The sequence below is a fragment of the Schistocerca americana genome, chromosome 8, assembly GCF_021461395.2.
Source record: "Schistocerca americana isolate TAMUIC-IGC-003095 chromosome 8, iqSchAmer2.1, whole genome shotgun sequence".
NCBI lineage: Eukaryota > Metazoa > Arthropoda > Insecta > Orthoptera > Acrididae > Schistocerca > Schistocerca americana.
Window position 1 is genome coordinate 376,433,854 of NC_060126.1, and position 12,302 is coordinate 376,446,155.

The 12,302-nt window shown below is 39.9% G+C and overlaps 1 protein-coding gene across 2 annotated transcripts in view; it reads left to right on the forward strand.

The window, feature by feature from the left end:
* LOC124544731 overlaps nt 1-12,302 on the forward strand; it is a 151,767-nt gene that overhangs the window by 62,057 nt on the left and 77,408 nt on the right. For both annotated transcript variants that reach the window (XM_047123382.1, XM_047123383.1), the window contains exon 8: nt 8,850-9,047. In XM_047123382.1, coding sequence (XP_046979338.1) covers nt 8,850-9,047 — 198 coding nt within the window. The remainder of the gene's footprint in view (nt 1-8,849; nt 9,048-12,302) is intronic.

Below are 12,302 nucleotides of genomic sequence, written 5' to 3' on the forward strand. Positions count from 1 at the left end.
CTATGCATGCGGTTTGTCTGCCACGTGTGGCCACCCATCCTATGCCTCCTTCTTTGATGATTCCTATGATTGTCAGTATGGGGCTCGTCCTTCTTGTCTGTTACCTCCTGGAGCCCACTTTCGTCACTTGCTACGGCGGCTTATCTTCACACTACCAGAACCTTCCCTGGCAGATGTGAACCCTTCACCACTTTGGCTTTGTGAAGTGGCCAATGTTAATCTTGGCCTTCATTTGCTTCCTAAGGACACTACTCCAGCCTTGGTCTATCACCTTCAGTTATATGACCTTTGCTTGGAACTTAGCGATAGTACTTTTGTATACACTGATGGCTCTCGAACTGACCATGGGGTCAGGTGTTCCTCCATCATTGGCACCCATGTGTTTCGATATCAGCTTCCAGCACACTCCTCAGTATTTTCAGCTTAGCTCTTCGCCTTGTATCGGGCCACAGAGTGCATCTGGCGACACAGCCTTTTCAATTGTGTCCTCTGCTCAGACTCACTCAGTACTCCTCAAAGTCTATGTGCACTGTACACTGCCCATCCCTTAGTGCAGCAGGTTCAGGAAAACTGTGAACTGCTGAATCTTGGTGGAGCCATTGTGATGTTTCTATGGGTTGCTGGTCATGTCGGTCTGCAAGGAAACGAGGCTGCTGACGCAGCTGCCAAAGTTGCAGTCCTCGTACGTCAGCCCACGAGTACCTATATTCCTTCTGATGATCTTTGTGTTGCCATCTGTCAGGAGTTGGTCTCCTTATGGCATCGCCAATGGTCCTCTCTTCTCCGGAATAAGCTCCAGCTTATTAAACCTTTCCCAGTGGCTTGGACGATCTCCTTTCGGCCCTCCTGCTGGCAGGAGGTTATTTTAACTCAGCTGAGTATTGAGCACTGCCTTTTTAGCCATCATCATTTGCTAAGTGGTGCTGCCCAACCAAGTTGTACACATTGCACTCAAGTTTTAATTGTCAACCACTTTCCGATGGAATGTCCATTTTTTGACCTTTTACATTTCCATTTGTGTTTGAGGTCTGAGTTATCGACCATTTTGTCAAATGACGTGCGGGCTGTCAACTGTGCCTTACTTTTTATCTGCCAAAGCAATAGGGTGAAGACCATTTAATTTTTAACCTTTGACCTCCGTTTCCGTATGGTGTCTTTTCCAGCCGTTTTTCCATGTGTCTGTTTTTAGCTGTCTTCTATTGTTTTCAGTTGGGACTGACGTATAACCGTTTTTTAACTCCTATCTGTCTTTGCAATCATGGTTTTGAGTTGGGCACATATGACCCCAGTTGTTTTTGTGCCCTAAAGCAAAACCAACCAACCAACACATACACTGTGAGCTGTGATATTCTTTGTATTGTCCTTCAGGGTGATGCCATTGTGCCAAGGAAAAACAAACAGCCTGTCGGGTAAAATGGCGTCCAAGGATAGATGCTTACTTCTGATGATCCATTGTGCCTTCCAGAAGACGAGGTCACCTAGGGAATGCCACAGCAACATTCCCCAGACCATAACGCTCCCTCAGTTGTTGGAGGGTGTTTTCTTTGAGATATTTCACTTCACATATGCCAATGGCCATCTATCTGATGCAGCATAAAGTGTGATTAATTCAAAAACCCCACCAGTCACCCCTCAGTGGTCATCCAGTTGTGGTATTGGTGTGCAAATTCGAGCCTTCATCGCCAATGAACAAATGTCAGCATGGGTGCATGAACCAGACACCTGCTGCGGAGGCCTAAACACAGCAACATTCACTGAACAGTCATTCAGGAGACTGTTCGTAGCCCCTCTGTTCGTTGGGGCAGTCAGTTGCTCATAAGTTGCACATCTATTCACCTGTATACATCTATGCAGCTGTTGTTCACCTGTGTTATCAATGGCCTATGGTGCACCATAGTTGCCTCGACGCCGGTTTTGGATAGCGCCATTTTCTCAGACATGGTTTACTTTACCTAAACAGCAGACAGACAGTTTCCAAACTTTACTTTTTCCGAAATGCTTCCACCCTTGGCTTGAAAGCCAATGCTCATGCCCTTTTGGCTGTGGGATAAATCACTCAATTTCTGCACTATGAGAATGACTACACTATTTTTCACATCTGACTGACATGCTTTATATACCCATCACTGCTAGTGCTGATACCTGCTGTCGGAGAGTGGTTATTGCATGGTGACATTGAAGATCAAATTAATGTGACTGGATTGTGTGTAACTCTGTAACAATTTGCTGTTTCGATTAGAATGTGATAGTATTAGCATTGGTATTAGTCTACACTCTGCTAACAGTTTCAAATGTTCTTCCAGATAGTGATCCTTGAGACTTAAAACGAGTCTCAGAAATCATACACACAAATAAATATATAAATGTTCATAATCTTAAATATCTGAAAGATCTTCACTGAGTGCTTTGAAATTTTGACACATCTTCGCATGTGAATACACACGTTTTTATGTACCTGTTATACAGGCAAATAGACATGCAACTGTTGAGCAAAATAGTACATAAAATATTATAATGTATATCCTCCCCCTCCCCCCTTCCCCATGAATCATTGGCCTTGCTGTTGGGGGCAAAAGCTCGTGTACCTCAGCAATACAGATAACCATTATCATAGGTTCAACTACAATGGAGGGGTATCTGTTCAGAGGCCAGACAAACTTATGGTTCCTGAAGAGGGCCTTTTCAGTAGTTGCAGGGGCAACAGTCTGAATGATTGAATGATGTGCTAGCCTTGTTACATGAGCCAAAATGGCCTTGCTAGTACTGTAGACAGCTGAAAGTAAGGGGAAACAGCTATAATTTTTCTTGAAGGCATGCTGCTCTTCTGTATGGTTAGATGATGATGTCATCCTCTTAGCTAAAGTATTCTGGAGATAAAATAGTCCCCCATTCAGATATCCGTGTGGGGACTACTCTGAAGGATGTAGTCATCAGAAGAAGCAACACAGGTGTTCTATGGATCAGAGTGTGGAATGTTAAATCCCTTAATTGAGCAGATAGGTTAGAAAATTTAAAAAGGGAATTTATAGGTTGCAGTTAGATGTAAGAATTAGTGAAGCTCAGTGGCAGGACGAACATGACTTCTGGTCAGGTGAATACAGGGTTGTGAATACAAAATCAAATAGGGGTAATGCAGGTGTAGGTTTAATAATGAATAAGAAAATAGGAATGCGGGTTAGCGACTATGAACAGCATAGTGAACACAAATATTGTGGCCGGATACACAAAGCCCACAGCCACCACAGTAGTAAAAGTCTATATGCCAACTAGCTCAGCAGATGATGAATAGATTTTTAAAAAAATTGCATGATGATATTAAAGAAGCTATTCAGATAGTTAAGGGAGCTGAAACTATAATGTAGTGGTAGGTGACTGGAAGTCAATAGTAGGAAAAGGAACAGAAGGAAAATTGTAGGTGAATATGGATCGGGGGAAATGAATGAAAGAGGAAGGCCACCTGGTAGAATTTTGCATGGAGCACTGTGAAATTATCGCTGACACCTGGTTTAAGACTCATGAAACAATGTTTTACATGTAGAAGAGACCTAGAGGCACTGGAAAGTTTCAGATTGATTACATAATGGTTAGACAGATTTCGGAGCCAGATTTTAAAATGTAAGACATTTCCAGGGCAGGTGTGGACTCTAACCTTTATTTATTGTTTCTGAACTATAGATTAAAAATGAAGAAATTGCAGAAATGTAGGAAATTAAGATGATGAGACCTGGATAAGCTGAAAATACCAGAGACTGTTGAGAGTTTCAGAGGAAGCTTTAGGCAATCATAGGCAAGAACAGCAGAAAAGAGTACAGCAGAAGATAATTTGATAGCTTTGAGAGATAAAATAGTGAAGGCAGCAGATGATCAATTGGGTAAAAAGATGAGTGCAAGTAGAAATACATGGACAACACAGGAGATACTGAATGTAGTTTATGAAAGAAGAAATGCAGGAATGGCTGGAGGGTAAATGTAAGGATGTAGAAGCTTATATCACTACGGGAAAGGCAGATATAACGTGCAGGGAAAATAAAAATACGTGTAGAAGTAAGAGTAGCAGATGCGGAAATATCAAGAGCTCAGATGGAAAACCAATCATAATCAGAGAAGGGAAGTCTGAAAGATGAAATGACTATATAGAAGATCTATACAAGGGAGATGAACTCAAAAGCAATATTGTACAAAGAGAAGAGAATATTGAAGATGATGAGATGGGAGACATGATACTACGAGAAAAATTTGACAGAGTACTGAAAGACTTAGGTAGAAACAAGTCCTCGAGTAGACAACATTCAGCCAGACCTACTTCATAGTCTTGGGAGAACCTGTGATGACAAAACTCTTCCACCTAGTATGAAAGTTGTATGAGATAAGCAAAATAACCTCAGACTTCAAGAAGAATGTAATAATTACAATTCCAAAGATAGCAGATACTGACAGGTGTGAATATTACCGAACTATCAGTTTAATAAGTCGCAGCTGCAAAATACTAACACAAATTCTCTACAAAAGAATGAAAAACTGGTAGAATCCAACCTCGGATAATATAAGTTTGGGATCCAGAGAAATGTAGGAACACGGGAGGTAATACTGACCCCTATGACTTCTAGTAGAAGATAGATTAAAGGAAGGGAAAAAATATGTTTATAGTGTTTGTAGACTTATGTCATTTGTACTAAGATTGCAGTACACGCGAGGTACCTATTTACGTCAACCCCTCTGAGTGGAATGCATTTATTCTAATTAATGTTCATCAACCTGCAGTCTTCTATAGTCTAATGCTTTGGACTACTTAAAGTGGTGAAGTATGTGTGTAAACTCCCACTTCTTTAACGATATGGCTTACTTGAGATTGTCAGCCGACTTGTTGGTTAGCTTGCTGCTCCAACCTCCTTTTCTCTTCTTCTCCGAAGTATATTTGCTAGGAACAGGAATTTATCAAGACTCTTCCTTATAAAAATAAGCTTACATACGCAGTTTCTTTTGCTTCACTTAATGATGTATATTTAAAAATCAAACTTTTACAAATCTCATTCTCCATGTAGACAAACACTGTCAAGTAAGTCTCCTCGCATATCCGAAGGTTAGACACAAATTTCATTTACACATAATAGAAAGTTGGCTTAGAACCCAAGTCCATTCTCATCCTGAATCTGAATACACATCTTATATTCTCCAAGTCCAAGACAAGCATTAATTAACAATATTTCAACTGTTCTTTTTTCCACTACAATAGTCAAAGTTTTTAACAGCACGGAATAACACAGAAGTCCCTTGAGTCTGCCATGATCTTTCATGGCACGACCGGCAAACACTTGAGGTGCCATTCAACTGCCATGTCTACAGTCTTTTTACTACGCACTTTGGACCTGCACAGACAGACAGGCGACGTGCAGGCCTCACACTTATATTTAAATATTGTGTGTTCGAGATGGTAGAAGACCGAGTGGTTCTAAAATTTATACGGAAATTCTCGAAGCACTACAATAGTTGTTGTCCCCTGCGCAGAAAGCAGCATGTAGGTCGTGAATCGGTTATCTTCAGGCTGTTATAAACTCTTAGTGAGGAACTGATACGTACATTAAAATTTTCAATTAGTTTGTTTATATGGGCTGCCACTTGCTTCTTGTTAGTAGAATATGAGAAACTGCACAGTTATATTCCACTTTCTGGATCACAAACAATTTTCATTCTTCACATACCCATCAAAAAAACCAAAACAATGAACTGCCTTTTTGCGTAGTTACCATAAAATTGTTCTCAATTACACATCCAAATAAGCCGTTAACTGATACGATTTAGGCAGACAATATGAGAGTGTCTTCCGAGACTGCTGAACCAGTGCTCACATTTACAAATCGGAGGTTGCTAATAAAGTCTTGCTTGGCACCAACCACGGTAACCGACATGTCTGTCTTCCATAATTGCCGAAACAGCTCTGATCTTACAGCCAAATCACTTCGCTCACCATCGAAGCTAGGCACAATTCGAATATCTCTGAAGTGCTTTGTCTGCCTTTTCGTTTAGTGACTGTTTACTATTCTGGCAATTAACACTTTTGAAATAGTGGCATGATAGCCTGCTACTGAGAGATGCTTTTACAAGTATTGCTTTTGCAAGTAAATACATTGTTTAGATTTTCTAATATTATTAAGAGAAGAGAAGATTATCATTTTGGCGCACAACCTCTGAACGCAGTAGCCAATCACAGACAAGAACCACAATTTAGGCAGTCTTTCTCATGATACCCATAAAGAGCAAACCATCTGTCATCAGTACCTCACACCGCATTACATCATCTTGTCACGGGTGCCTTCTCAACTGCTCTAAGAGCAGCTTCTTGTAGCTGAATATGATGGCTGTAAAGCCAGGAATATTACATAGTTGAGAAAGGAGTGAGACATGATTGTAGCCTATCCCCGATGCTATTCCATCTGTACACTGAGCAGGCAGCGAATGAAACCAAAGAAAAATTTGGAGTAGGATTTAACATCCAAGGAGAAGACGTAAAAACTCTGAGGTTTGCCAGTGACATTGTAATTCTTTCAGAAATGGGGAAGACTTGGAAGAGCAGTTGAATGGAATGGACAGTGTCGTGAAAGGAACCTATAGGGTGAAAATAAACAAAAGCAAAACATGGATAACGGAATGTAGCTGAATTAAATCAGATGATGCTCAGGAAATTAGATTAGGAAATGAGACCCTTAAAATAGCAGATAAATTTAGCTATTTGTACTGCAAAATAACTGATTATGGCCAAAGTAGAAAAGATATAAAATGTAGAATGGCAGTGTCAAAAAAAAGAGAGATTTGTTGACACTGAATATAGGCTTCAATGTTAGGAAGTGTCACCTGAGCTTATTTGTGTGCAATGTAGCCATGTATGGAAGTGAAACATGAATGATAAACAGTTTAGACAAGAAGAGGGTAGAAGCCCCTGAAATGTGGTGCTACAGAAGAATGCTGAATGTTATATGTGTAGATCATGTAACTAATGAGGAGGTACTGAATGGAATTGGAAAAAAAAGAAATTTGTGGCACAACCTGACTAGGAGGAGGGGTTGGTTGACAGGACACAATCTGAGGCATCAAGGAATCACCAGTGTAGCACTGGAGGGAAGTGTGGGTGGTAAAAATTGTAGAGGGTGACCAAGAGATTAAACATTAAGCAGATTGAAAAGGATGTAGGTTGCAATAGTTGTTGGGAGATAAAGAGGCTTGCACACGATAGAATAGCATTGAGAGCTACTTCAAACCAGCCTGGTCTGAAGACCCTAACAATAACAACAACAACAACAACAAAAATGTATAATATATACATAAATGTCTAATTTATGAAGGGGAAATATTGTTGCCAAAATGTCAGAGTTCTTGACAGATTTACCTAAAATTTTAATCAGTACCCTAATGTTTCAAAAAATAAATTTTATGCAAAACAATTACTGTTTTGTGTCATTTGTTTAGTTTCAGACGTCTAAAGCTTTTTTGTACATGGAAACGTATGCGCAGGACCCTCTATAAGGAAAAAATGTACAATGAGGTAGAAATATTAGCTTGGCTAATTATCAGCAGTTAAATTCTGAATGGTGTTCAATATTTTATACTTACTGTACTTAAATTTTTTCGTCCTCTTATTGTGATTCAAATTCACTGTTGGTGTTTTCACTCAATTGTTTAAAATTTATTCCACTATAGCATCTCTGAAATATTGCTTAGTGTAGTCTTTTGCGCACTTCTCCTCCATGTGTCTTCAGCATTTTGACAGCTCTTCTATTGTGATGCAGACCAGAGCTTCATGTATTAGACATTCAACATTGACAATCGTGAAACTCGCTCCTTTTTGCAATATTACTGTGAATGTAGTGACTGAATGTTACTGTTAATCCTGCCCAAAGATCCACAGTAGCAGAAAAGCATTTGTTTGCTATAGTTTCGTAGAGGTAGTAGCCATTGTTTGCTCTGATAATTAAACACCAGTCTGATAGGGCAGTACTGTAACAGCAGAACGTTTCAGCAGAATGATTTCCATGTCAACCGGTACATGGCAGCAGCAGTGCCACTTCCAGTTGACAGCACTCCCAATGGTGGCTGGCCACACTATAGGTGGACACATACATCTCACTGGAGAAAGTGGTACGGAAGCAGGAAGAGGTAACATTTATGAGTATCATCTGGAGGGTGCTGCACATACTCAGTGGTGCCGGGTGAGGTTGTGCCTGTCTGGTGGAGGTCTCTTGCGGTATTAGTTGTGCACCTTTTACTTCGTACACAGTTTACATTCTGTTTAACTTTAGCCCATACCAACTCCATGGGACTGTACTGATAGTTATATGACAGTAGTTAGACAACTTCATGTCTCTATCTTTGCTAGGTGGTCCAACTCATAGACCTCCATCATACCCTTTACCTCTTACTTGGGTAAAAGTTCATATTTAGCTTCAGCAGGGGTAAACTGATGCCCTTCTTCTGAAGCCAGTCCATGATGTCTGCTTTACACCAGTTTAAAGATGGTGGTCCATCAGCTGGCATGGAATGGTAGCTGGCTTTATCCATTACAATACACAACCTTCTTCCTGTGAGCACAAGAGATTAATGGACCAATTCTTGATAGACATAAGAGACCAATGTGCTACTTGGTATTGTGATGGCAGCTATAGACTCCCAAAGCAAAAGATAGGAGATGGCAGCAACACAAATTGGTGTAGTTGGTGTAACATTAGAAATTATTTTAAAAAGATGTAAAATAATTAGTAGCACATTAGCTTTGTATGTATTATTAGTAGAATTACCTCCTGTGTAACTTAGCTTGTGCATGTTGAATGCAAAATGCAAACAATTCCAATAATTTGCAGGCAGTGGAACTCATCCTGAAACCAAGAGATGGTGAGCCACTACGTTTTTTAGCTGAAGCTCGTAAAGTTTGGTGGGAGACAAGGGATCCAGCTAAGGCGATAAAAATTCTACGCAATAAGGACAAGATGATCGAAGGGAAATTGCTTCTTGGACTCAGCCGTCATGGACCTAAGAACTATTTAAATGCTTTGGATAATGTAAGTGTACCTTTAAGAAACTATTATTGAAAATTATCTTTGTTATTTTTTACTGTGATCCTAAGGAGACTGATGCTTTGTTAGTAGATCTTGCGGAACTGCAGTTTTGTCTGTTGTGTAGTTATAATTTCTAGTAATTCAAGTTATATATCGTAAAACCCATTTTTATTGCATCTGAGGACCCAAATGCTTTTTCCTGAAATGGGTTTTATTCCCAAGTGCATGAAAGGAGTGATCACAGAAAATATCCTTTTTTTTTAAAAACAAGAATAGTTTTTTTGCGCTTTGCATATTGTAGTGACAAATTGTCACTCCAGTTGGTTTATATTAGAATTGTTATATCTTCGTTTAAAGAAGAAAAGTAGTACGTGCTGAAAAGTAATTTCTGATGTCATGAGTTCCTTGCACAACACTTGGTGCGAAGGCCTCCTCTTCTTCTTGGTCTGTGTTATTGTTACCACCACTTCCTAGCTCAGAGTTCCTTCACAAGTTCTGCAAACCTCTCACATTCATCTCAGGCATGAAAGTCAGGACATTGTCAGCACAACAGACAAGGTCCTGGAATATCATATTTTCAGGAATATCTCTGGTGCTATTCCATTCTTCTTCTGGAACAATGGTTAACAGCAACTGATGTACACAATGAGCTTTCGCAAAACAACAGACAAGGTCCTGGAATATCATATTTTCAGGAATATATCTGGTGCTATTCCATTCTTCTTCTGGAACAATGGTTAACAGCAACTGATGTACACAATGAGCTTTCGCAAAACAATTTTAACACAAGGTATTGTGTTACACAGTTCCAGATGACATCAAACATACGCATAGCCTGTAGAATATTGAGTATCATCACTTACTTCCTCTCAAGAAATGAAATTGACTTCCGTGCATCTGCTACTCTGTATTTGGCTTTAACAAAGTGTATTATGCCCAGGTTCAAAGCTGCAGATGACTTCTGCAGTTCAGAGGAGGAAACACATCATTTACATTTCTCAGAAATAGTGCTTCCTAGGGCTTTACAGGCCATAAGTCGATAGTAAGTACTATTTCCGTCCCCGCTGTAGCCATTTTGGTATCTTAACTGCCTGAGAAATCTTCGATTTTTGACAACATCCAGGCATTGCCATTGTACTTGTAAGTACAAGGTTAGTGTTCTTATGTGTTTGAAACACCAGGAAGTTTTAAAATTGTTACTAGTGGCGGCAACTTTTCACTTCTGTTGCTGTTTTCTCACAACACTGCAGTCATCCTTTTCTAACTTCCTTCCTTCCTTCCTTAGAACACATTTTTGCAGGAAATAAATTGCCAGTTTCATCTGTGTTGAAAATATGTCTTGGCTTAGAAGCCTCTATCAGCTGTGGTAATGTAATGTTTTTACAAGGGTTTACACTTTCTGTGCCCGTAGCCTTACTTTCCCCACTCTTACTCTGAAGTGAGAAATTATGTTGTTCTTGTAAAATGACTCAGTCAGCCATTCAATGCACTTTATTATTCAACACTGGTCTTGAGGACTATTCAGGACTGTTACATGAGCCTTCTGTTGAAGCACGTTTTCACTTGTAGGAATGCTCCCACCTTTCATTGAAAGCATTTTAAAAGAATGTTTTCCACATCATTCAACATTGACATGGTAAGTGTTCTTTCTTTTGGATCCAGAGGAAACACTAGCTCTGGTATTTTAGGGCACTTGTTTCTTTTTGAGTATGCACAATGAAGATGGTACCAAATCCTGCTTCTTTGCAATGTCAGAAAATTGTACATTAAGACTATCTAGATGTCATCGATTATCATCAGCTTTTGCTAAGTTGTAAGCTTTCTGTGAATGCAGACTATAAATCTACAAAAGTAAAGCTGGTAAATTTGACAGTAAAAAACTTAGTCTCTCAGCTCACTCTTTTTAGACTGGGTGACTGACATCAGATGACATGACCCAGACTGTACGGTAGGCAGAGCAGAAATCTGTTTCTGATTTGTGTAATATATTTGCCAGTATCACTAGAAGGGAACTACAGTTATTGACTGAAAAGGTAAGAACTAGGTACTTGCTGACCGAAACAGTGAGTTACCATTTACTTCTTTCACTTAACACAAAATACGACCTGTGTGAAACTGAAAGAAATTGTAAACTTACTTGGATATGTTAGGAATTGCATAAAAACTGGATTTTAGTTTGCAGAATATTTCATATTTATTCCTTAAGAGTATACTTCTCTTAAAGCTGGGTTCATTAAAAGTTGGAATGAATAACACTGTTCTTACAGGAGTTTTGCTGTGGTCAATGGAAATATTTGTTAAAAATGGTATTCCCTTAAAAGCAGTTTTGTTAATTTTGGGGTTTTACTGTAAGTTTATCTTTGTATTAAGCTGACAAATCCATTATCATTGTAAAATGTTTGGAAGAAAAAATTGCTAATACTACTACTAAAGCTAGGAAATTGAAGGTTGTCAGTTATGGGGAGGGAGATGCGAAGTTCTAGTACTGCTAGTGTGGTGAAGTACTGTTAAGTTGAAACCTGCCAATTTGATAGATGCTTTATTTACCTATTATCGACTGTCTAGCTTTACTTACCTACTATCGACTGTCTATTGTCAGTGGATGTAACAAGCCTGTTTAATACTGTTTTGACAACTACCTACAGGCAATGTTTCAGGCTAATTAAGTATGCTCTTCATTGTCTAAGATTTTGTGGGCAAAAATACTTTGCAGCAGTCTGGTATGGTTTTAGATGGAGGACTTCACAAATGGAGGCTTGGGTGATACTGCAATAATTTTTAATGTTAGTTTTTTGTCCTTTGCTGTTCAGCAGTGAATTCTTCCACCATCGTACGCCTTGTACACACTAGAGTTAGTGATTATAGAGTTTCAGAATGTGCCCCCATCCCTCTACACACACACACACACACACACACACACACACACACACACACATACCCCCAGGGGGTCCACAACTCTTTTGTGGACACGTGCGTAGCGAGCACGGGACCCCGAGCTAATGTGGCTCTCCTTCCTTTCCAGGCTGCATACCTTCCCTTTCCGGGCTGCATACCTTCCCTTTCCTCATCCTTCCCCGTCCCCCATCTTCGCCCCCCCCCCCCCCCCCTCACCTCTGGCTCTTTCCTTCCCTTTCTCCCCCTCTGGGAGCATGGTTTGTGCCTACGTCCGGAGACGGACGCTCGAAACTGTTACAAATTCCTTGCTTTCTACACTTGCATGTCTTCGTCCTTCCTCTGTCCTTCTTTTTTCCTTCCCTC